Raw genomic sequence first — 26,424 nt, forward strand, 5'->3', positions numbered from 1 at the left:
TGATCTGGGCCTAAACAAGTGACGCAGTATGAATGGAAGTCTCGGTGTGGTATTTGCTTTCCACAGGCGAGACAATTGTTAACTTTTTCAGACATCAGTTAGTGCAAGAAAAAAGGATCCCTAACGGGGTACTTCGCTTTAGACATTTTCAGCTGTAATTCCAACTCTGGTAGCAACCGACCAGCACACTTGCGAACTGCTTCTGCTACGGGCTCCACAGCAATGATGCAATGGCGTTGGTTGCCTTCCATTATAGCACTGACAACCTGGCATCAGGCAGCAAGTGACAGCAGCCAACGCAGAAAAACATTGACTCTCGTATTCGGGCCGGCCGAGGGCTACCACAGTAGGGATATCCCACAGGTGATGACTGCAACAGTGAAACACGAAGAACATCCGTTAAAAATGCTGACTATCTATACCAGAATTTGTCAGCTTTAATGCTTACAATAAGGAATGATATTCTACTTCCAACCAATGGGGCAAACTCAACCCCCAAACAAAAGGTGTCCTGAACAAAGTCTTTCCTACAGTTCCAACACACAAATACATTACATTTTAGTACATTCCAACTGCTACTTCTCAGTCTCATACACAGTACTAAACACAAATGCCAAATGAGCAGCTGAACTGGACCAACCACCCCTTTTTAAGCAGGGCTCTTGGGCAAGCCAAATGATAAACCGAGCTACATATCGGAAAAGGATAAAACTACACATTTCCTCTGTCAAACAGATCAGATCAAACTTTCAAGTATCACTAGAAAAAGGACTGTACTGCACACAATTTACTGCATGCCTACATTTACATATAAACAAAAACATGCTGAAAAGGAATTGAAACATAGCAATGCAACCTGATGATGGCTTATACAGAGCGCATCAAACAGTCTCTTAATGCTTACACCTGGTTCAACGGGCTGAAATGCAAGGCACTCTGCAGAACACACAACTGCAGGTGTACAAGCACTGGCTATCACCTGCACTTCAATGGTCAAATGCTGAACAACCTAAACATTCTTCTGACATACAGCAAAATGTTCAGAAATGAGAACAATGAAAATGTACATCCTTATTCACTGTGCAATAAGCAAGCTGTTACATACTGCACAATATGATCACATACAGAAAATAAAAAGCACTATAATGGATTTTATTAAAAATTATCTAACCATTACCTTTCAAACGTGCAGCAGACTAAGAGCAGGCAATATAGTATGAGAAAAAACTGCCTCTTCAGGATACAAACAGAAAAAATACAACTCATGAATAATTGCATGACAAACTGTTACATAAAAAGGAACACACTTGCAAATTATTTCACACATTTACTGCTCTGCCAAACCTCTACTTTTACAGAGCCACACAAGACGGAAAATAAAACAAATGCAGCAAACTAAAGCATTTCAATGAAAATCTGACAGTACCTACACTGCAACAATACCATTAGAAATAAAATCGCTTAATCAAATTTGCTAAATGGCAATGAATACTATTCTAATAAAGTTAATGCTTGGGTTATAGCCCTGTTGCTACTTGATCATGCATAAAAAAAAAATCTTTACTAATCACTAATGCTCTCCCACCTTCACTATAGTTTCCAACTCTGCAAAAAGACGACTCAGTGTACAAGACGGACAAATATGGTTTCTCTCATTCTCCGGAACAATCATCACCCATCCTTAACCATCATGCTCAGAATGGCAAAAGCCCATGTCTGCCCTCTGCCAACTTTAGACTACAACACGTTTATTATAATTTCCTAAATAAGCTATGGCAAACTAATATTGCCAACATTTCACTCCTGCTCTACTCTAGGTAGAAACACAAGTATTCACGTACTGCCACAACCCTTAAAATGCAATACACAATGCAAATACGCATTACAGATCAGTACATAAAACATGTATACTTACAAGAAGCTCCATTAAACTTTTGGCAGCATTTCCATCTGAAGAGAGAAGCTCAGCTTCTGAAGGTCCTGGAAAGTGAGATGCTTTTTTCCTATGCTCTGACCAGGACGAATGCTGACTGCATTCTTCTACTTTACTACAAGATTCAATATTTATTTCTTTGGTTTTATCGTGGTGTAAATTTCTATGCACAGAATTACTTAATGTTTCCCTCTTGCTTGGGTCTGTAATACAGCGCACTTTGCAGCTCTGTTAAAAAACAAAATGATACTGTGTGGGAATTTCTTCCATTACAATGTACTAGAAAAACATACAACGGAGAATAACTGTCAATTGTGCTGTAACTAGAAGAATGATCACTTCATACATTTTGCAGAGCAAAACTGATTTTTAAGTAACGCATACGAAAACAAAAAGAAACAAAAAAAAATCTTATGACTACAACACAAGGAAAAAAGAAGCTTTACTTTTTGTTCTGCAAGATTAAAGCTCAATCTTGTCAGCAAGCTCTACTTTTATACAACATGGGGGCTTTAGAGAGGAAAGCATCATCCTTCAACCAGATATCTAATATAGCCAGAATATGAGGACTTTATGACAACAATAAATGGACCATCTTGAGGCATGGTTGTTCAAACAGCATTCATTAATGCAAGAAATTTTAAGGTCTCTGTTGCTATGATAGTTGATTAGGTTGTCTGACAACGAAACTGATGTGGTCCTGGGCGTGACGGTATCTCCTGAACATACAAGTTTGATTAGGAGATGGAGCACTGAGAGGATCCTCAATTTCTCAGGTGGGAATTGGTGACCTCTGAAGTATCGTTTGTAGGAGACACTTATCTACTGCTGGCATCAATCATCGGTTTGTGTATTTGCTAATAGTGGTACTGTATAAGAATGGAGAGCTCCTGGCACCGATGAGAAAAAAGTTATGTACTCGACATAATGTTCCATCTGTGTTATCTTCATTTATCCTTTACCTTTGGGACAGAGTCCCCAGCTACATTAGATTCTGGGTGGCCTTTGGGAAGGATATTCCTGAGAACCATAGAGCCAAAGGATGCTCCTTCCCTGGAGACCAGATCCAATTTGCAATGAGTGATAAAAGTATGTGGAATAGCCCAGGTTGCTGTTGTGCACATTTCACCAATGGATGCCTTGGAATGGAAAACAGATGTGGCTACTGATCTAGTGGAATGAGTTTCTCAACTAGCGCTGGTAACGTGAGATTCTTTTCACTGTATATAAAAGTAATATAGTCTGTAACATTTGAAACAGATTTTCCCAGAGATAGACTGGAGAAAGATGCAAATAACCGAACCAATTTTCTAGATTCTTTAGTTCTGCTGAGGTACAAACGTAACTGCCTGTGAACATCCAGCAAATGTAATATTCACCTTTGCTGGAAAAATCTGAAAAGAAAGAGCAAGTCAATGGTTTCATTAATATTAGTTTCTGAGACCACCTTAGGGAGAAAAGATGGGTTTGGTTCTTAGAGAAACCCTATCCTTATGAAAAAACAAATATGGGGGGTTTTGAAGATAATGCTTATCTCAGAAATTATTATTTTGGCAGAAGTAATGGGTATCAGGAAAGAAAAAAACAAAACACTAAGTGACATGTAGCTGCTGGTTCAAAGGGAGGAAGCACCAAAGACTGCAAAACCAAGGTCAGATCCCAAGGAGCTAGAGGGTCTTTACATGAAGGTTTCAACCCCAAAGCCCCTTTCATAAATACTTTACATAATCTATGAGAAATTAGTGAGTGGTCTTTGAAATAGCAGCTAGTTGGACCTTAATAGTGGAAGCAGAAGCTCCTTGACCAAAAAGTACAACTAAAAACTCAAACTTTTTCAACTGATGTAGGAAAAAAGGGTTAAGACCATTACTGTATGCCCAAATAGAAAATCTTTTCCACTTGCTTAGATACAGTTTCTTGGTGGAAAGTCTACGGGAAGCCAGTAGAATTCTTTGGACTGGGGAAGATCAATTCCGATATTCGCCAGGCAGAAGAATTTGAGGAGCCAAGCTGTAGGCTTGAAGTTCTGAAGACTGGGGTGCACCAGTCTCTGCAGACGAGACAGAAGGTCCGGAACTGGGTCCAGAACCCATGGATGGTGAATTACAGGAGGCCACAGAAAGGGGAACCAGACTTGTCGGGGCCAGAAGGGCACAATGAGGATGACTTTGCTTTTCAACCTGCTGGCTTTTTTCAAGAAGATACGAATCCAAGGGAATGGGGGAAGGCATAGAGTAGAGCAGAGGGCCATTCATGAAGGAGAGAGTCACTTGGGGACTACCCCTGAGTGGTATTAGGGCAAAATAGCTGCGGCACTTGTTTTGCAGTGATGTGAACAGCTCGCAGCAAGGCTAGCCCCGACGATAAAAAATCTTTGAAACTCTGGAATTGAGGGACCACTTGTGAGGCAAGACCGTGCAACTGCTCAGTCTGTCCGCTATCAGAGCTCCCTGAGATGTGCATTGCTATAAGAAAGCGGTTGGAGGATACTGCCCATTGCCACACTCAGAGCTTCTCGACACAAGGGATAAGATTTGGTTCTGCCCTAGTGACTGATGTACCAGAACACAGACATGCTGTCTGAATGAATTGCAATCGTTCCTAGTGGGAGGACAGACTGAAAGGCTTGCAACACTAAAAGCACTGCCCTCAATTCCAGAACACCGATATGCAGGCTGGCCTCTATCGAGGACCAAGTGTCTTGGACTGTTCTTCCTAGATAATGCCCCCCCCCCCCCAATCTGGGAGGCACCTGTGGTCACTATGGCCTTGGGTTAAGGAGGGACAAAGGAATGGGCTAAAATAATTTCCTCAGACTCCATCCACCAGGATAAGTCTTTCTCGAAACGACTGGTGATAAGAATTGGGTCACTGAATGGGTTAGGATAGAGCATTGGGATGCTAGAAGCCACTGTAGCAGCAACATGTGAAATCTTGCTAATGGAACTAATTGTAGCAGCAACATGTGAAATCTTGCTACTGGAACTAAGGTAATGATTGCTGCCACATACCCCAAAGATCAAAGGACTAAACGTGCAGCAGCCTTGTCACTGGAAAAAATGGCCTGTACATGGGATTTTATCTTCTGTAGCCTGTGAAGAGTAAGAGAAAAGTACAGTTTTGTACCTACCATAAATGTAGATGTCCGATAGATATGCAACTGCAGTCATAACATATGGGTTGTCCTGCATCAGGCAGCCCTCGGTCGGCCGGATTCCAAAGTCTGGGTCTGGCATCGGCTGGTGTCGCCTCCTATCCGATGTCACAACGGCTGGAGTATAAAGGCATCGGCCGACGCCATCTTCTTCAGTGTTTCTTGCCCCAGATGCCAGGTGCTCTCCTAGGAAGGCTAAATTTGGTGAATGGATAAACAATTCCAGACATGCACAACAGTAATAAACAGATACACCATAGGAGATACCCCCAGCTAATAGGAATAGGGGTAGTGGACCCATAAAGAAGGATGCAGAGGGGTAGGAGGGTGGGAAAATCCGACTGCAGTTGCATATCTATCGGACATCTACATTTATGGTAGGTACAAAACTGTACTATGTCCTTCAAGAATGCAACTGCAGTCATAACATATGGGTTGAATACCATAGCCAAGCTGGGGGTGGTTGGAACTAAGAAAGTGATGGTGTAGCTAAAATGCCCTGCAGGACTGCCGAAGCAAAGCCTGCTCGGGATCTGGAGTATAAAGGCAGGTTGTAGTGCTAGGTAAATGTATGCACGGAGCTCCATGTAGCAGCCTCTAGAATGTCCTTTGTAGCCATTCCTCTTAGGAAAGCTGTGGATGTGGCTATAGCTCTGGTGGAGTGTGGCCTAATATTGGCTGGCACACCTTTTCCATGAAAAAAATAGCAGAATCTGATGCAGCGTCCAATCCATTTGGAAATTGTTTGTTTGGAGATTGCTTTTCCTAGTACTCCCGTAGCATAGGCTACAAGCAGTTGGTCAGACTTTCTGGTGGCCTTAGTTCTGTCCAAGTAGTAGCGTAGTTGCCTGTGCATGTCCAAAGAATGTAGCAGTGCTTCCCCCGTTTTGAGGATTGGGGAAGAAAGTAGGCAGGTGAATGGCTTGATTTAGAGACGCCCTGGAAATTACTTTTGGCATGAATGAAGGATTGGTTCTTAGAGAGACTCTGTCCTGATGAAAAATGAGAAAAGGAGGTACTGCCATGAGTGCCTGTATCTCCGAGACTCTTCTTGCTGATGTGACTGCCAATAGGAAAACCGTTTTCCATGAGAGAAATTGCATTTCTGAAGTTGCTGCTGGTTCAAAGGGAGGAAGAGTTAATTTTTCCAAGACGAAATTGAGGTCCCATGCAGGTACTGGCGGTTTCCTGGGAGGTTTGATATTCTTTATCCCTCTTAGGAACTGTCTTGGCAAAGGATGTGAAAACACAGGTGGATCACAATTGTATTTTGCTGAGATTGCTGAGGCATGAATCTTTATGGAAGAATATGAGAGACCAGTATGAAACATTTCTGCCAAGTATTCCAATATCTGAGGTATACTCAATACTGTTGCATCATGACCCCTGTTAGCATTCCAGATGATGAATCTCTTCCACTTGGCTGAATAGGTTTTTCTGGTGGAAGGTCTGCGTGCTTCCAGTAAGATCTCTTGAACTTGTTTGGAAAGAGAAATATCGGAAGGAGTTATGGTAACCTCCAGGCTGTCAGATGCAATGTTTTCAGGTTTTGATGAACAGTCCTGTAATTGTGTTGTGTTAGAAGCAGAGGCCATAGGGGCAGAGGCCACGGTTTGGTCCGAGTTATGCTCAACAGCAATGGGTACCAGTGCTGCCTTGGCCAGTCTGGAGCTATCAAAAAGCCTGTTGGTTGTTCTGCTTTGATCTTCAGTATCACCTTGGTCAGCAGTGGTAGAGGAGGGAATGCATAAATTGTTAGGGAATTCCAGCTGAAGGAGAGAGCATCCGTCTTCCAGGCTAGAGGATGGTGGATCCTTGTAAAGAACTTTTCCAGGTGGTGATTCATGTGAGAAGCAAAGAGATCTATGTCCGGTCTTCCCCATGTCCTTGTTATTTGTGAGAAAATGTGAGGATGCAGCATCCATTCGTGTGGATCCAAGAAATTTCTGCTCAGCTTGTCCGCCAGTACATTGTCCTTGCCTGGCACAAACTGGGATTGCAAATGTATCTTCAGACTTAGGGATTTTTCCCAGAGAATCATTGTTAGTCTGCAGAGGGGATAAGAATGAGTGCCTCCCTGCTTGTTTATATACCACAACAGTGGTGTTGTCTGTCCTTATTAGCAAATGTCCTTGTTGAAGTGATTTTTCGAAAGTCTCGATTGCATGTATCACTGCCAACATCTCTTTTTGGTTTATGTGCAGATGCCTTTCCCTTGGTGTCCATTGACCTTGAATGCATCTGCCCTCCATGTGCACCGCACCCCCCCCCCCCCCCATCCATGGTCTGAGGCATCTGTTGTAATAATTTGGCCTGCTTGAGGTTTGTTGAAAGACATGCCTTTGTTTAACTGACTTGTTTGAGCCCACCACAAAAATTCTCTTCGCAGACATGGAATGAGTGGGATTACGTCCTCTAGGCTTTGGCTGTGTTGGGACCATAAGCTTTTTAAGTACCATTGCAGCTTTCTCATATGAAGTCTTGCCAAAGGTATCAGAAGAATGCAAGATGCCATGAACCCCAGGGCCTGCAGGATTTTCCTTGCAGTCAGCTGGGAGAGCTTTGCTAGGCCTTTGAAGTACTCTGGTAACTGCTGTTTTTCCTCTGTGAGATAAGCCATTTGTGTTTTTGTGTCCAGCTTGGCTCCTAGGAAAATAATCTGTTGGGATGGCAAAGTCTTGATTTCTGAATGTTGACTGTGTATCCCAAGGCCTGTAGTAATTGAATGACATAGTCCAAGTTTGCTATCAAGGTTTGTTTGTTGTCTGCTTGTATGAGGCAGTCGTCCAGGTAAGGGTATATCTGAATCCCCTGGAGTCTGCAGTGTGCCACTACTGATGCCAGGCATTTCGTGAACACTCTGGGCGCAGTAGATAAGCCAAACGGCAATGCTGAGAATTGATAATGCTCTGTCCCTGCAAGAAATCTGAGGCATCTTCTGCAGCTTTGTCTGATTGGGACATGCAGGTATGCCTCCTTGAGGTCCAGAGTGACCAGCCAAGACCCCTTGCCCAGCATGGGAAGGAGTTGCTGCAACTTCAGCATTTTGAACTTTGGCACAATGAGATAAGTATTCAGAGTAGACAAGTCCAGTATAGGCCTCCATTTGTTTTCCTTTCTTGGAACAAGGAACAGTCTTGAATAAAATCCCTGGCCTTGTTCCTGTGGAGGGACCTTTTCTATTGCTTTTATATTTAACAGCTTTGAAACTTGAATGAGTGCCTCTGCCCTTTGATGGAGTGGCAGGTTTGGCATGCCTTGTCTTATTGGTAAAGTATGGAAGTGGAATCTGTAACCTTTGTCTATTAAATCCAGAATCCAGTTGTCCTTGGTTAAGATATGCCAGTTTTTTGAGAATAAGGATAATTTTCCGCCCAAAGGTGCTTCTCTTTGAGCCTTTGTAGGCGGTATGAAAGTCAAGTCATTGTGGTTGTCCTTGTGGTGCAGCTGGGCTGCCTGTGCCACTTTGATTTGGTGGTTGCCATTGGCGGCCCCTGTAGGAGCCTCGGTATTGCCCTCTACCTCGGGCACGCCTGTTTTTTCCCCTTTGAAACTTGTCAGAGTCTGGAAAGGACCAATTCTTTGAAGGCCAATTCCTGCTGAATCTGGGTGGCTGAACCTGGAGGAAATCTTTGACTGTCTGTACTGATTTATTTTCCTCAATGGTCTTCAACACATCTTGTGCATTAGCACCAAAAAGCTTCTGTTTTTCCAGAGGTGCATCAAGTAACTTTACTTTAACATGGTCTGGCAGTGGTTGTTCTTTTAACCAAGCATGTCTACGTATAACAGCCCCAGTCATAGCTGCCCTACATGAAGCCTCCAATGCATCATAACCACACTGAAGAAAATTATTGCTAACCTGCTGAGTGTCATGTACTACATCCTGCAATGCCTTTCTATCAATAGGCTCAGGAGAGGCTAGCTTTTTCTGTAAATCATCCAGTAAAAAATCCTGGTACTGAAACATATGAAAAAGGCAGTTAAGTAACCTCATGGCCAGGGTGGTAGAGCTATAAACTTTTTTACCCCATCTCTCCAGGGACCTAGCTTCCCTATCCGCTGGCAGTGGATTCTTGGCTGTGGAAGTAGCCACTCCCTTGGGGCCCTGTGAAATAGTTTCTAGATCCACAGAATGGGCCTTAAAGAGATGTTTGTGGGTGTCAGGGACCCTATAATATCTGTCTGGCTTGACAGGAGCAGGAGGGAGAGAATCAGGGTTAGCACTGGAGTCGGAGAAAACATCATCCAGGACATCCATAACTGGAGGGATAGCTAAAGGTCTGTGCTGGGGTAGCTTGAGGAAGGTACGTAGCCTTTTCCTGGAATCAGAGAATTCCTGACCCTGCCATTTAAAATGCTCCCTCAGAGTGTAGGACTTCACCTAATGAAAAATCCTCTGGAGGAGAGGCAGAGGGAATTGATTCCTCAGCATCAGAGTCCTCATAGGCCTGGAAGGATTCTTCTTGGGTATCTGAATGCTCAGAATCCCCAGAGGCTTCATCTGAAGAGAGGTTGTCGGCCTGCTCAGTTCTGGGCCTTTTTTCTGCAGGCGGCTGAGAACCTCTGTCTGGATGAGGCTGAGACCCCCTGATAAGAGAAATAAGATCTGCAGCTAGAGACATGATCTGTTTATCAGAAGAAGGGGCCTGGGCAGTAGGTTTAGGATGGGCCTTGGCCTGGCTGGCGGCCTTAGCACGTGCAAAGGCCTTGATGGACATGGATACAGGAGGCCTAGCTGCCCCACGTGCAGGAGTAACCTTGTCCACAGGAATGGTGTCGGGTAGATCCAGAACTTCGGTTTCTGGAAGAAAATCAACAACCGGCACCGGTGTAGACTCCGAGACTGAAGGCCGTGTTAACGCTGTGTCATCGGCCTGGAGCGGCTGAATTACTGCTTCCGAAGGGACCAAAGCACTCGCGGAGGGTTTAGGAGGAGTATCGGTGGAGGACGCGGGCCGACGATGTCGGTCCCGGTCCTTTTGTTTTTTGGTAGATTGAGTTGTCGGTTGTTCCGACGGCATGATCTAGGCGAAAGATTTGCCGAAAAAGTCTTCGGCAAATTCTGCCCGGCGCCTGAGAGTGCGCTTATTAAAGCAAGCACAGACAGCACAGGCCGAGACATCGTGGTCTGGGCCCAGGCAAGGGAGGCAATAAGAATGGAAGTCCTTATGAGGTATTTGTTTACCACAAGACAATTATTAACTTTCTCAATTTGTTCTGACATCGGCTGAGGCAAGAAAAAATGTTCCCCAACGGGTGCCAGCTTTAGATGACTTCGGTACTGAAAACACAGGAGCTGATCGACCGGCACTTGCGAACTGCTTCTGCTTCGGGCACCGCGTGGCAAGAAAGACTGAAGAAGATGGCGTCGCCCGATGCCTTTATACTTCAGCCGTTGTGACGTCTGAGAAGAGGCGACACCAGCCGATGCCGGACCCAGACTTTGGAATCCGGCCGACCGAGGGCTGCCTGAGGCAGGACAACCCATATGTTATGACTGCAGTTGCATTCTTGAAGGACATCTACACAAGAGATGGTATTCAGATGAGCATCTATGAACTCTAGATCCTGAGTGGGACTTGGCCAAGATTTTGAGTGATTCACGGTAATGCCCAGACGGGCGTAACACATGTAGGATGAAATCTGCTGCTTGAAGCCGTAGATGCCTGGTGACAGCGGTGATGAGCCTGTCATCTAGATAAGGAAACATGCGAAACCTGTGCAGTCTCAAGTGAGCTGTTACTGTCGCTAAACATTTGGTAAACACCATGGGGGCTGCGGTGAGGCCAAAGGGCAGAACCCTGAACAGAAAATGACTGGCTCCTAGCCAAAAATGGAGGAATGTTCTGAAGTTTGTCCATTTTTATGTGGTAGTACGTGTCCTGAAGGTCTATAGAGCAAATCCAATAGCTTTCCTCTACAAGGGGAAGTATAGACTGAACTCTGACCATCCGGAATTCTGCTTGCTGAACAAAGTTGCTCAGAAGGCTGACATCTAATATTGGTCTCAAGTCCCCTGTCTTTTTTGGTACCAAAAAGAACCTAGAGTAAAATCCGGATCCTTTCTGGTCTACTGGGACTTTTTGGATGACTCTTCTTCTAACAGCTTTTGATTCTCTAAGGCTGCTTGATCCTTCTGATTTGGTGGAACATCAGGGAGGTTTTGTTTTGATCTCTGAAAAAGAGTGAAGGGAATATGGTAACCTCTGGCAATGATGCTCTGCAACTAAGCATCTGAAGTCATTTTTCGCCAGACTCCTCTTGAGTGCACTGAAAATCTTCCGCCGACTGCTTCCAGAGGTAAACAATCGGACCCCTTTCAGGAGCACAGATAGGACTGTCCACAATCTCTGGAACACTGGGCCACCTCTGCAGCAGGGTTGGCATTTTCCATCAGAGCTCCCCCCTCTGCCCTGAGGGGAGCCACCATCACATGTTCTGAAAGGGCCCTCGGGATTTTCTTAACCACATCTTTCCACTCCTCTGATTACTAGACTAGGACTGTTTGGGAGCAGGAAAACATATGCCCACTGCAGATATGGTCTTTCTATCTTCCCCACACCTGGCTAGGAGTTTGCCTTTGGGGCCAACTAAAGATCTGTCAAAGAGAGCAATGACACAGGAAGACTTGAATGGCTCCGCAAACTCAAAGGTGTGACACCTTATGGCAACACCTGAAACGGCTGCCCTGGTCACCCCTTCAGCTGCATGCACAATGAACCTCATGGAAGAGAGCTGGAAAGACTCCAGGGTGGCTAGCTGGGAGGCCACTTTATCCTGGACCTCCTCAAACACAGCTCCTGCTAGGGTACCTGATAACTCCTCGATCAGATCCCTCTGCAGCCTAGTGAAATGTGCCATAAAATTCAAAGACCTTAACGCAAAGGTCGATTAAGTGTATACCAGCTTTCTGAATCTATCCATTGTCCTGGATTCTCGATAAGGGGGAGGAACAGAGGAACTCTCTTCAGGTAGTTCCTTTTTGGTGACTATTGCCACCACCATAGCGTCTACTGTTAACCCCTTTGCCTAATGCTGGTGGCCCTCTGCAGCAGACAATATTTTGTCAGGTCTCAAGGGAATTGGCTCTATAGAACCATGCGCCTTCCAAGGCCACTGCACACTTCATTTAATAAAAGCGCCAGCGGAAGGGGTCACCCAAGAAGTAAATGGGAGAGCACCTAAAGCCTCCAAGTACACCAACTCCTCAGTGGTAGAGTCTTTGGGCTCCCAGTTACCCCTTGGTTTCAGAATCTCTAGAATGTCTCTGAAGGAGATGTCTTTTACGGGTGACTGGGGGAACCCTCCCCATCATCAAAGTCAGTGTCTTCAGTGACCAATTCCTTGGGAAAATTTAAATGTTTCCTCTTACATGCCTTTTTTCAGGGTGGCTCCTCAGTGGGAATTTCCAATGTGAACACGGAAGAAGGGGGGCTCTCTGCAGGGGTATCTTGCAGCCTAGGTACCCACTGTCTGGACGTGGAGGTTGGTTGCAGCTCTAGACAAGGAGACTTGGGATAAAACTCAGACACAGAAAAGGCCAGATAAGAGCCTGTAGAGGCCAATGCCCTCTCCATTTCTTGGAAGGCAGGACTCCCGAAGGAGGATGGGAACACAGAAGGACAACCTCTGAACAGAGGTCACACCCCACTCTGACAGACCCACCTCTGAATCAGGAGCAGAGGAAGAGCCCACATCTGCAGAGGTTCCGAGAGCCAAGGACAACTTCGAATAAAAAACTGGAGCCGACACAAAACTCTTGGACCTGACAGAGCTATGGCCCCGGGAGTCCGTTGGTTCTGAAGAAACAGAAGAAATCAAGGCAGGTCCTGGAACCGAAAGGAAAAAGGCTGTCGGCACCAGAAACTAGAGTTGTGTACACTTACCATAAATGTAGATGTTTGAGTGTATTTACTGTTGCAGTCTTCACACTTGGGTTATCTGCTTTCAGGTAGCCCTCAGTCTGCCCGAATACCAGAGACTCAGCATTTCTGCGTTGGATGCTGTCGCTTCTTCTATGACATCAGGTCGCCAGGGGTATAAAAACAGGCAGCCAAAGTCATTACATCAGGTTTTTTTTGCCCCAAATGTCAGGAGCCCCAAATAGGGAGCTAGTACATGGTGGGAAAAACACTACCAGTAAAAAGTAAATACCAATACCAGCAGGAATGGCCATAGAGAGGAGAAATAAAGAGATAGAACCTGGGGACTGGAGGGAAGGAAACTAGGACGGCAACAGTGAATACACTCAAACATATACATTTATGGTAAGTGCACACACATGTACTATGTTCTTCGTGTTTCACTGTTGCAGTCATCACACTTGGGTTGATTCCCAAAGCTGAGGAAGGGTGGAGGCAGTCGAGAAGAGTTAGGGCTGGCTAGTAGGCCTTGCAAAACTGCTGTAGCAAATCCTGCCCTGGATTTGGAAAAGACAGGCAGGTGGTAATGCTTGGTGAAGGTGTGTACAGAACTCCAGGTTGCGGCTTCCAGAATGTCCCTGGTAGATTCTCCCCTGAGAAATGCTGTAGAGGTAGAAGTAGCCCTAGTGGAATGTGTTCTGACCCACTGAGGGGTTGGTTTTCCATGGTGCTTATAGCAGAAATGGATGCAGTATGCTATCCATTTGGAAATGGTTTGTTTAGAAATGGCCTTGCCCTCTGCCCCTGTTGCAAAGCTGACTAGCAGCTGGTCAGATTTTCTGAAAGGCTTAGTCCTATCAAGGTAGAACCTGAGCGGTCTGTGCACTTCCAAAGAGTGCAGGATCCTTTCCCCTTTATTCAGAGGGTTAGTGAAGAAGGTTGGCAAATGGATGGACTGGTTGAGAGCCGCACTGGACACCACTTTAGGCATAAAGGAAGGGTTAGTCCTGAGGGAAACCCTGTCAGCATGGAAAATGATGAGTTCCGCAGCCATCAGTGCTTGTAACTCCGACACTCTTCTAGCTGAAGTAATGGCTAGAAGCAAGGCTGTTTTCCAAGAGAGGAATCTTAACTCTGCTGAAGCAGCTGGTTCAAAGGGGGGGGGGGGGGGGAGTGTGAGCTTTTCCAATAAAAAATTAAGGTCCCAAGCAGGGGTGGGTGCTCTCCTTGGAGGCCTTAAGTTGTTTGCCCCTCTCAGGAATTGTTTGAGAGGGTGAGAGAATAGAGGTGGCTCAGTATTGTAATGAGCCGAAATGGCAGAGGCATGGACCTTAATGGAGGAGAAGGATTGGCCTCTGTGGAGTAGCTCTGCTAGATAGTCCAGGATTAGAAGTAAGGAGGGCAGTGCTGTCTCCTTTCCTTTAGACTGAATCCACCAACAATACCTTTTCCACTTTTCAGCATAGGATTTCCTAAGTACTGGGCCTTCTGCCTTCAAGAATGACATCCAGCACCTGTTTGTTTAGGGTTGCTGGTGGGGTATGTAAGGAATAAGCCAGGCTGCAAGATTTAGGGCTTGCAATTGAGAATGCAAAATCTGTCCCTCCTGCTGAGAAAGCAGGGTAGGAGTATGGTGTAGGTACCAGGGGTGGCACAGTTGTCAGGCTGTGCAGGAGTGGGTACCAGTGCTGGCGTGGCCGGTCCGGGGCAATCAGAATTGTCCTTGGCCTGTCTTGCTCTATCTTGAGTAATACTCTTGAGAGAAGGGGCAGAAGGGCCTAGATTAAGAGGTTTTCCCATTGAAAGGATAGGGTATCCACCTTCCAGGCCCTGCTGTGAGGATTCCTGGTGCAGAATTTGCTCAACTCCTGGTTGTCGGAGGAGGCAAAGAGATCCACCTCTGGAGTCACCCACCTCTGGATCAGAAGGTTGAAAGTGCTAGGCTCCAACTTCCACTCATGTGGGTCTAAGATTTCTGCTTAAATCGTCTGACAGTGAATTTTGTTTGCCTGGCAGGAATTGAGCTTGTAGATTAACTTGGTTGTTAGAGGCTGTGTTCCACAGGGCCATGGTTAACCTGCAGAGTGGATAAGAATGGGTTTCCCCCTGCTTGCTGATGTACCAGATAACTGTGTTGTCTGTTTTTATCAGCAGTTGTCCTGGAAGGATTAGGTATCTGAAAGCGGTCAGTGCATTCTGTACAGCTAGCATCTCTTTTTGGTTGATGTGCAGGAGAATTTGCCTTGGGCTCCAGTGGCCCCTGAATACATTTGCCAGCCATGTGAGCTCCCTATGCACAGCCTGATGAGTCTGTAGTCAGGGTCTGAGTGGTGTGGGGTTGAGTAAAATGTAGTCCCTTGTTGTGGTTGCATGCTTCTTCCCACCAAAGGAACTCTACCCTTAGACATGGTATGATAGGAATGACTGTTTCCAGGTCCTGAGAATGTGGCACCAAAGACTTAAGCACCACTGAAGTCCTCATATGCAGTCTTGCATATGGAATTAGCAGAATACGTGAGGCCATGAACCCTAGGGCTTGCAGTACTTTTCTTGCACATAGCTGGGTTCTGGTGACCCTTTTTTTGAAGAAGTCAGTCAGACAGACCTGTTTTTCTGAAGTGAGGAATGCCATCTGGGAAGATGTGTCCAAGCTTGCTCCCAGAAATACAATCTTTTGACTGGGTACCAGCTGTGACTATTTTGTTGATGGTGTATCCCAATGAAGTGAGAAGGCTTTTTACAAATGCCAGGTGCTGAAGCAGCAAATCCTGACTGTCCGCCTGTATCAGGCAGTAGTCCAAGTACAGCTAAACTTGGATATTTCTCTGCCTGCAGTATGCAATGGCTGGAGCCAGGCATTTTGTGAATACCCTGGGCGCAGTAGATAAGCCAAAGGGAAGTGCAGAGAACTGATAATGCACAGACCCTGCCCTGAAACCTAGAAATTTCCTGTATGACTCCCTTATGAGGATGTGCAGATAGGCTTCTTTTAAGTCTAGGGTGACTAACCAGGCATCCCTGGCTAACACAGGGAGAAGCCGTTGCAGGGTAAGCATCTTGAATTTTGGTACCACCAGGAAGGTGTTGAGAATTGAAAGATCCAGGATTGGGCAGCAAGAGCCCTCTTTCCGGGGTACCAGGAATAGTCTGGAGTAGAAACCTTGACCGGTCTGTTCTACTGGAACAGGCTGAATAGCTCTGATATTGAGCAGGGAAAGTACTTGTTCTTGAGCCTCTGCTGACTGGTTTGGAGGAAGGTCTGGAAACCCGCTTGGGGTTGGCAGTGAATGGATATAAAATTTGTACCCCTGGGATACAATGTTGAGGACCCATCGGTCCTGAGTGACTGACATCCAGTTTTTTGCATGAAGGGCAAGTTTTCCTCCTAGGGGCACAAGCAATTAGGCAGGGCTGGGAAGTAGAGTTGAGAAGTCATTGCGAACTTTTTCCATAAAGAGATAGCTTACCACTCCCTGCTTTAGGGGTGGGGGTACTCCATTGCTTAGATCTCTGCATACCCTGAGACTGTAGTCTGGGTGGTCTGTTTCCCCGGGGTCTTGTTTGGGAAGGCCTAGAGAGGGCTGGAAAGGACCAGTGTTTTGAAGGGCAATGCCTACTCAATCTAGGAGGTTGCACTTGTAGGAATTCTTTAAAAGTTTGCATAGATTAAGCTTTTTCTTCCATCTTCTTAAGAACTTCTTCTGCTTTGGTGCCAAACAGTCCTTATTTAGAAGAGCGTCTAGCAATTTAGATTTGGCATGATCTGGCAAGGTCTGCTCCTTCAGCCAAGCATGTCTTCTCAGTACAGAGCCAGTGACTGCTGCCCTGCAAGAAGCCTCTAGGGCAAAGCCACACTGCAGAGTGCATAGCTCTTGCAAATCTTTATTTTCTGCACAATCTGGAAATATTACCATTTTTTGTTTAATATGTTCTATAATATGTTGCTGGTATTTCGGCATGTGAAACTGGCAATTCAATGCCCCGATAGCAAGAGCTGCAGAGGTATATACCTTCTTACCCCATCTGTCAAACTCTGGAATCCCTGCCCGAAGGGTAGGATTTTTGGCTGTAATAGCCTTAATACCTTTAGGTCCCTGAGAAATGATCTCTGGATCAGCAGTAGGATTCTTGAAAAGAAACTTGAGAGAATCAGGTACTCTGTAGTACCTGTCTGGTTTCCTAGGGGCCGGAGGTAAAGTGTCTGGAGCAAGACTGGATTCCATGAAAACATTATCCACAATATCCAGGAGAGGGGGTATAGCTAAAGGCCTGTGCTGAGGCAACTCAAAATTCTCTGAGTCTCTTTTTGGAAAAAGGATAGTCTTGGCATTCTCAATAGAAATGCTCTCTTAAAGTATGCAAGGTTTCACCAAAAGAAAAATCCTCTGGAGGGGAGGCAGAGGGAATGGATTCCGCTGCATCTGAATCCTCAAAGGTGGTAAGGGCATGTCTTGACAATCAGAAAGATCAGAGTCATCGGACTCCTGGTCTGTAGAATATGAAGGAAACTGGATTCTTTGTCTCTTAGAAGGGGAAGGCTGGCTTCCCCCAATTAGCATAATAAGGTCTTCAGCCATTCTAAGCATTTGTTTTTGTGGCATGGGTGCCTGAGCATGCGCTTTGTTAGTCTGTTTTCTAGGCGTAGTGCGCACTCTGGGCCTAAGAAACTCGGTAGTTTTGGCTAAAAATGAAGTAGTACCTGTCTGGTTTCCTAGGGGCCGGAGGTAAAGTGTCTGGAGCAAGACTGGATTCCATGAAAACATTATCCACAATATCCAGGAGAGGGGGTATAGCTAAAGGCCTGTGCTGAGGCAACTCAAAATTCTCTGAGTCTCTTTTTGGAAAAAGGATAGTCTTGGCATTCTCAATAGAAATGCTCTCTTAAAGTATGCAAGGTTTCACCAAAAGAAAAATCCTCTGGAGGGGAGGCAGAGGGAATGGATTCCACTGCATCTGAATCCTCAAAGGTGGTAAGGGCATGTCTTGACAATCAGAAAGATCAGAGTCATCGGACTCCTGGTCTGTAGAATATGAAGGAAACTGGATTCTTTGTCTCTTAGAAGGGGAAGGCTGGCTTCCCCCAATTAGCATAATAAGGTCTTCAGCCATTCTAAGCATTTGTTTTTGTGGCATGGGTGCCTGAGCATGCGCTTTGTTAGTCTGTTTTCTAGGCGTAGTGCGCACTCTGGGCCTAAGAAACTCGGTAGTTTTGGCTAAAAATGAAGGTTCGATTCGAACATCGGTAAGACAAAAAACAGGACATCTGCTGGTTCCATAGTCGAAGAAGCATCTCGCAGCATACCGGACTCCAAGGGGTTCTCAGCAGAGGCCTGCGAATCCAGACAAGTGGGCAACAGGGGCTACAAAGGTGCCTCACTGAGGACCGGTGGACTGGCGACTAGCTTAACGGAAGCGGCATTGGCAGTTTTGTATCTATGTGGTCTGTCTCTGTCTTTATCCTTACATTTTTTCGGAAGATCGGTACTCAGATGGCTTTGGCTTACCAAAGCCATATCAGAATGCGGAGATAGAGAACGAAAGAATTTAGCGACAAAGATAACCCAACAACAAATGGTTCGGGAGTTAAACAAGGCACAACACCGACAGCGAGGGACGTCACTGTCAGGGCCTAAACAGGTGACACAGTAAGAATGAAAATCTGAGGCATTTGCTTTCCACAGACAAGACAATTAACTTTTTCTGACATTGGTTAGACCAAGAAAAAAGGATCCCAATGAGGTATTTAGTTTTAGAAAACTTCAGGATTATAAACTTGAAAACAAAATTTTCACCTAAACAGGTGACACAGTAAGAATGAAAATCTGAGGCATTTGCTTTCCACAGACAAGACAATTAACTTTTTCTGACATTGGTTAGACCAAGAAAAAAGGATCCCAATGAGGTATTTAGTTTTAGAAAACTTCAGGATTATAAACTTGAAAACAAAATTTTCAGGTAGCGGCCGACCGGCACTTGCGAACTGCTTTGGGCTCCTCCTCAGCAAGAAAGACTGGTGTAATGGGTGCTGGCTGCCTGTTTTTATACCCCTGATGACCTGACGTCATGGAAGAAGCGACAGCATCAGACACAGAAATACCAAGTCTCTGGTATTCGGGCTTTCTGAAGGCTACCTGCAGGCAGATAACCAAAGCGCGATGACTGCAACAGTGAAACACGAAGAACATCAGCTGGAACTGGAAGGATTGGAGTGGGAAGCTCTAAGCCCTAGGAGGAGGAAGATTTGGTGGAGCCCTGGGAGAAAACACCCCAACCCCAGAAGGGACAGGGGTCTGGGAGGAGACAGAAAGACCACTGGCCACTAGGAGCTGATCCCCCAAACCTCAACGTTGACATAGGTAAGACTCCTGAAGGAATGAAAAGATAAACCTGAAGGGGATTGCGGTCTTTCAGGAAAAACACCTGGGAGCTGTCCCACAAAGGGGTCAATAGAGGGTGAATACCTTGTCCTGGGTGTGATAATTATGCCTGAATTTGGCACCAACGGAGGTTCTAATGTCTGTGGAAGTGTAGCAGGAGAGGTTTGTACTGACCGGGAAACTGAAGATATCAGTACCGAAGAGACTAGCACCAAAGTTTGTGGTGCCACAGAAGATACTGTTGAAAATGTTGTTGGTTCCAAAAGTTTCTGAACCTTAGCCTCTGGTCCCACTGAAGTGATAGGAGTGGAAAGCTTATGCTTCTTCACCATGGATACTGAAGGAGAAGTCGGCACAAAGTGAGTTTTCTTGATTTCAATATCAGATTTGGGGGGGTGGGGGTCTGTCCTGGATAAGACCTCCTCAAAACAGAGCTTAATTAATCCTTTTAATATGAATTTATTTCCATACTCAACCAGGACCCGGTTGCTGAAGGCCTGACAGATAGTACACGCCTGTTCAAGATGAGCTGTGCCTAAATACACACAGGAAGAATGCCCGTTGGAACTGGCCATCTTCTATCCACAATCCTGGCACTATTTAAAGCCAGCAGTGTCTTTAAATTTCTCAGCTACGGTGACAAGACAAGAAAAAGGAGATCAACAGGCAGCAAACACACAACACACAGAGAAGGAAAAAAAAAAAAACTACCGACAATGGCAGGTTAAACCTACCTAAAGAGGTAGAGAGAGAGAGGTATTACCAGTGATGGCAGGGCTAGAATACCGCACGGTAAAAAGTAAACTCACTTGACAAAGGCAGTAAGGTAGAAGAGATAAACACAGATGCACACACACATTTTATATAGATATATATATATATATATATATATATATACATATACACATATACATATACACACACACACGCACATACATTATTCTTTATAAAAAAAGATTGAACTATAAAAGCACAAGAACATTTCACTTAACTGCGAGAAAAATGGCGACGTGTCTTGCAACAAGAGGCGCAAACGAGAACGCAGGTAATATGGAGAGGGGTATTGCGGATAGTCTTACCTCAAAAGTTTTTGGCTGGCACAAGCTATGTAACAGCTGAGCCAGTTAATGTGTAAGAACAGTGTCCCAAAGGTCAAGGATAAATGAAGCGTAACATCAGATGAAAAATGTTTCTACAATAAATAGACTGAAAGCTAAAGTGACACAATAGCAGGGCAGCATGTTAATTAAATGTTGGGAGTTTAAATATTGGCATTACAAAGGCACTGGCAAGTTTGTTAGGGACAGAAGTGTAAATACAAAGTCAGGGAGTGGACAAAAATACTTATTGTGACTTAAGTGTATTAGAGAACACTGCAGGGTACCTGTTGGGTAAGAAGTGGAATAATGGGGAGAGAGGGAGGAATGGTGGGAGGTGACTACACCAAATAGTGTAATGAACTCTCTCAGCCTATCTACAGCAGGTGGAAACAACAGCAGCCTATGCTGTAAATGCAGAGTTCCAACACAGAGGAAGATAATATATATACTTATGGCCTTGAGGCTCAGTAGCCTTGTGGCTGCTATGGTCCTATCTAGCTTGCTAGTACCCACCCTCAGTCAGGCCATGCCTCTTTTTTCAAGGAGGATCAGGCCAGGTATACCAGAGGTGAACTTATGAACACCCATCCAGATGTCCATCGCCCTTTTAAAAGGGAGAGACAGTATCACACTGCTAAACTTTGACAGAAAATTTATTCCAAAGAAAAGGTAAGCACCATGTGACAAACGTATCCCTCCTCTGTCTTATTTATTGGGAGTAGCTTTAGATCCCAGACCCTGGTGCTAGCTGGACAGTGACTTACTGAGGTATAAAAGCTCTTAGATGAATTGATCCCTTACAGCCCTACAAGGGGGACACAGATTACTCCTAAGGAGTCTACATGAAAGAATAAAAGGATAAAGCCTCCAGTCGTTCTTTGGAATTCAGATCTTTTAGGCCCCTGATCTTTTTAGTTACAAACTTCTGGGGTATTTCCAATTGCTTGATATGCTTAGTAGGGATATTTACCTAATGATGGATCTAATCAATGTGGAGCACAATGATACAAGCACTTCTTTTGATTGGCGATATTTTACTTGAGGGCCTCACAGGATGTGCAGTAGCAAACCCCGCGAAAACCCACCCCCGTGATGTCATTCATGAATATGCATTCCCTCCAAATGTACCACTGGATGTCAAAAAAAGAAAACAAGTGCACTGACATGTAATAGAACAATAACTAAAACAGTAAAACGTTACCAAAATCAGTAATTCCCAATATTACATTTTCTACTTACCTTGTCAAACTGCTGAATAACGGCGACTTCAGTGTAAAAACGGACAGGTAAAATATTATAATTTCTTTCATGATAACATAAGAAAACGTACAATGAGCCACGGATATGCGTGAAACCAGGTTTTATTGCACCACCAGCAAAGAAACTAAACCGTCAAACGTGAGCAGCAACACACATTTCTGTTGGGCTGTTCCTTATAAAAACTGATTGAAATCACAAATAATAGCAAACATGTCGGTCTAAAAATTCATACCTTTTCAGAAAATACATAATGCAAAATCTAGCAACTTTCTAAGTGTACATCTGTCCCTATTTTTGTCCTTTGCCCCCCCCCCCCCAATTAGTTTTCGGCTTCGAGAAGTTGAGAGGTGCGTTTCTGAAGTAAAAGAAGTCCAAGTCTAATTATTGTCATCATTTGAGTGTAATTCAGTACTTTTCTCCAAAAGTCACTTGGTTTAGGAGATGAGAGACGGAGCTAAATCTTGAGTCAAAATCAGGGACAGTTGAGAGAAACCTAACTTTATGCAACTCCCACATACGCTCGCACTCAAGCTGCATGCTCATGTTTCCCATGCTTTCTTTACTGCTAATGAAATAGTTCTGCAGTTACAAAAAAATAAGCTGCCAAAACGGGTCCTGGATGTTCAATTAGGATCCCTTAGCAAAGGATGAAAATGAGAAGTTATGTACCTACCATAACGTTCCATGTTAGTTGTCTTCTCTCGCCTTCTTTCTTGCTTGATGGGTTCGGAGCCGATCCTCGGCTCCGACTCGGCACTTGCTAAGCTCGAGTGTCACTTTTACCAGCTCGAGGCAGCCCCATATCCCATGATGCAAGGCGGTAAGTACCCAGATCTCGTTTGATGACAAAGGGGCAATAGCACCAAGCATAAACACTTCCCAAAGGAAGAAAGAAAAGCCTACAGAATGGAAGAAGGACCAGCGCTCTGAATGGTCTTCAGCATAATAATTCCTTGTAGAAAAAGGTCTGTCCAGGCCTGGGGGAAGGAGGGAGGGTCGCAAGAAAGAAGGCGAGAGAAGACAACTAACATGGAACGTTATTGGTAGGTACATAACTTCTCAATGTTAAGTTGTCAATCTCGCCTTCATTCTTGCTTGATGGGACCGCGTCCCTAGCACCTCTATCCTGGGTGGCTCAATGGAACAGACTCTTGAGGATTGTAGAGCCAAAACTGGCTCTGTCCCTGGAGGCCAAGTCCAATTTGTAATGGGAAACAAAAGTATGAGGAGTGGCCCAAGTGGCCGCTGCACAAATAGTGTCTAAAGGAAGTCTAGCTTGAAAGGCTGTAGAAGTAGCTAAGCTTCTAGTTGAATGTGCTTTAGGTTTTGAGCACAGCTGTTTTCCCCTGAGCCGACAAATTTCAGAGATGACAGAAGAAAGCCATCTAGATAAGGTCACTTTTGAGACAGGAAGGCCTTTCTTGTTATCAGCATAGGAAACAAAGAGTTGATCGGATTTCCTAAATTGTTTAGTTCTGTCCAAACAATATCCGAGTTGGCGGTGGACATCAAGATAATGTAGTTTTTGTTCCGATCTGTTTGAATAGTTTGGAAAAAATACAGGGAGATCAATGGATTGATTCAAATTAGTCTTTGAGGCGACCTTAGGCAAAAAGGTCGGATTAGTTCTCAATGATACTTGTGAAAGACCAAATAGGGGGGTCGAACCGATAGAGCATGAAGTTCAGACACCCTCCTGGCCGATGTAATAGCTACTAGGAATAAGGTTTTCCAAGAAAGAAATTTCAGGGAGCAAGAAACAGCTGGCTCGAAGGGGGGAAGAATCAAGGATGTCAGCACTAAATTTAGATCCCATTGAGGAGGAGGATTCCTGACTGGAGGCTTCAGGAGGAAAATTCCTTTCAAGAAGGCTCTACAAAGCCTGTGGGACATAATATTGTGATCTGCGAACCAGACATGAAAGTTCGAGACAGCAGCCAATTGAACTCTAACTGTGGAAGAAGAGGAGCCTGCATGAAAAATCTCTGCTAAGAAATCCAAAACTGCCTGAACTGGGGCAGTGAAGGGATCAATATTCTTGGCTTTAGCCCAATAAGAGAAACGTTTCCATTTGCTTGTATAAATCCTCCTGGTAGAGGATTTTAAAGAAGCTACTAGAATGTCTCTAACGGGGTTAGAGATCAAAGGAAGCCTGGCTAAGGAAGGAAGTGGAGCAACCATGCTGTGAGGTTGAGAGAAGGGATAGACCGGTGCAGCTGACCGGATTGGTGAATCAGAAGATCTGGCACTGGGTCCAGATGCCACGGCTGCACCAAAAGGTGACGATGGAGGAACAGAAACCAAATTTGTCGAGGCCAATAAGGAGCAATGAGAATCATTTTGGCTCTCAAAACGGTTGCTTTCTGGATAACTTGAGGGATCAGGGGAAAAGGAGGAAAGGCATAAAGAAGTCCCTGGGGCCAATCCTGGCTCAGAGCGTCTCTGGGGGGATGGCCTGGCAGAGGAGAGAGAGAAGAAGTCTGGGCATTTGCTGTTTTGGGGAGTAGCAAAAAGATCGCAACATGGGCGACCCCATTCCAGAAAAATCTCTTCCACTATAGATTGCTTGAGAGACCACTCGTGAGGCATGAGAATAGCTCTGCTCAATCTGTCCGCTAAAATGTTGGTTTTTCCAGGGATGTGCGTTGCTACCAGAAACCGATGAGAGGAGATCGCCCATTGCCAAAGTCGGAGCGCTTCTCGACACAAGGGGTAGGACTTGGTTCCGCCCGGTTTGTTGATATACCAAACTACAGACATGCTGTCTGTGTGGACTGCAATTGTCCCTACAGAAAGAAAGTCGTTGAGGGCTTGCAACGTTAAAAGCACTGCTCTCATCTCTAGGACATTTATGTGCAGGTGGTACTCAAACGGTTGCCACGTCCCATGAACCATCCTGCCCTGATAATGACCCCCCCCCACCCGATCAGGGAGGCATCCGTGGTGACAGTGGCTACCGGGGATGGGGGTACAAAGTGTCTGCCTTGGTGAATCTGGGGAGAAGTGATCCACCAAGCAAGATGATTTTTGCAAATCTGTGTCACCAGAATTTGGTGACGCATTGGAAGTTGTTGGTAAGACCACTGAGTGAACAACATCCACTGAAGAAGGCGCATGTAGAAGCGAGCCAGGGGAAGAAGAGTAATGGCCGCAGTCATGAGGCCTAATACCTTTAGAACCATTCTGGCCTGTACTTTCTTGTTGGCTAGAATGATCCTGACATGACTTTGAATGTCTGAAACTCTTTGGTCTGTAAGGGTAGCTGACATCCGAACAGTGTTTAAGTTTGCACCTATGAAAGTAATAGACTGGCAGGGCGATAAGGATGACTTTTCGAAGTTGATCGAGATGCCCAAATGAGAACAAAGATTTATTGTGTAATCCCTGGCTTGAACAAGCTGATGCCTGGTGGTGGCTGAAAGGAGCCAGTCGTCGAGATACGGAAACACCTGGAATCCTTGACGTCTCAGGTGAGCCGTGACCACTGCCATGCATTTGGTGAACACTCTGGGGGCTGTAGTGAGACCAAAGGGCAGGGCTCTGAACTGGAAATGACTGGACCCCAGCTGAAAGCGGAGAAATCTCCTGGAGCGTCTGTTAATTTTTATGTGATAGTACGCATCCTGAAGATCTATTGAGCACATCCAGTTGTCCTTCTGCAAGAAGGGCAGAATTGACTGAAGAGTGACCATTCGGAATCTTGTCTTCCTCACAGACTTGTTGAGTCTGCTGAGATCCAATATTGGTCTCCAGTCTCCCGTCTTTTTGGGGACCAAAAAGAACCTCGAGTAGATTCCGGGCTCTGAATGGTCTGTTGTAACTGACTGAATGGCTCTTTTTTGCAGTAGTTTTAAGACTTCTAACTCTGCAATTTCCCTTAGACCGGGTGGTACATCTGGAAGGGAATTTGAGGGATAGAAAGGACTTTCCTCAAAAGGAATTTTGTAACCCTCGGATATGATAGACTGTACCCATCTGTCTTGAGTGAGGGAACGCCAGGCTTCTGGGTACAGCGATAGTCTTCCCCCGACTGCCTCCAAGGAGGGACAGCCGGGCAACATCTCAGGGATGCTGAAAGGGCTTGTCAGAGAGAGACTCTCTGTTTCCCTGGTTTTGTGGACCCCCTCTGCCTCTAGAGCGGCGTCTGTTGTTGTTACCCCCTCTGCCTCTAGGGGTAAACTGACCACGTGAATCCGGCGTGACTCCTTGGGATTTGCGGAACCACATTTTGCCACCCTTCTGTCCTTTACGGTAAGGTCTAGAAGGGGTGGAAAAACGGACTCCTACGGCAGAAAGAGTTTTGCCGTCCTGCTCACACCTGGTCGTTTCCTTCACTTGAGGGCCAAGCAAAGCTGACCCATCAAAGGGAGAGTTTGTGAAGGACGCCTTAAAGGGATCTGCAAAATTACATAGCCGCATCCAGGCTTGGCGTCTAAGAGCCACACCTGTACCTGCGGCCCTACTCGCTCCATCAGCAGCATATGATATCAGCCGCATGGAGGAGTTTGCAATGGAGTTAAGGGTTCCTAGCTGCGAAGCAATTTTTCCTGAGCCCCTGCAGCTGTAGGATCCTGCACAACTTCACCTAGCTCCTTAAGGATATCCCTTTGGAGTCTGGTGAAGTGACATAGGTAGTTCAGCGAGCATAGCAAAGGTCGCTGAAGAAAACATCCGCTACCATATCTATCCATGGTCCCAGAGTCCTTATTAGGAGGATGGACAGGTGGAAGGATCT

General features: G+C 45.4%; 1 protein-coding gene across 1 annotated transcript in view; it reads right to left on the bottom strand.

Moving 5' to 3' along the window:
- The window catches only part of GGNBP2 (gametogenetin binding protein 2), a 677,078-nt gene that overhangs the window by 46,885 nt on the left and 603,769 nt on the right, over positions 1 to 26,424 (bottom strand). Inside the window, exon 22 of the mRNA XM_044054566.1 lies at positions 1,916 to 2,161. Coding sequence (XP_043910501.1) covers positions 1,916 to 2,161 — 246 coding nt within the window. The remainder of the gene's footprint in view (positions 1 to 1,915; positions 2,162 to 26,424) is intronic.

The sequence above is a fragment of the Protopterus annectens genome, chromosome 13.part0 (genome assembly GCF_019279795.1).
Source record: "Protopterus annectens isolate FY-2018-M chromosome 13.part0, PAN1.0, whole genome shotgun sequence".
Classification (NCBI taxonomy): domain Eukaryota; kingdom Metazoa; phylum Chordata; order Ceratodontiformes; family Protopteridae; genus Protopterus; species Protopterus annectens.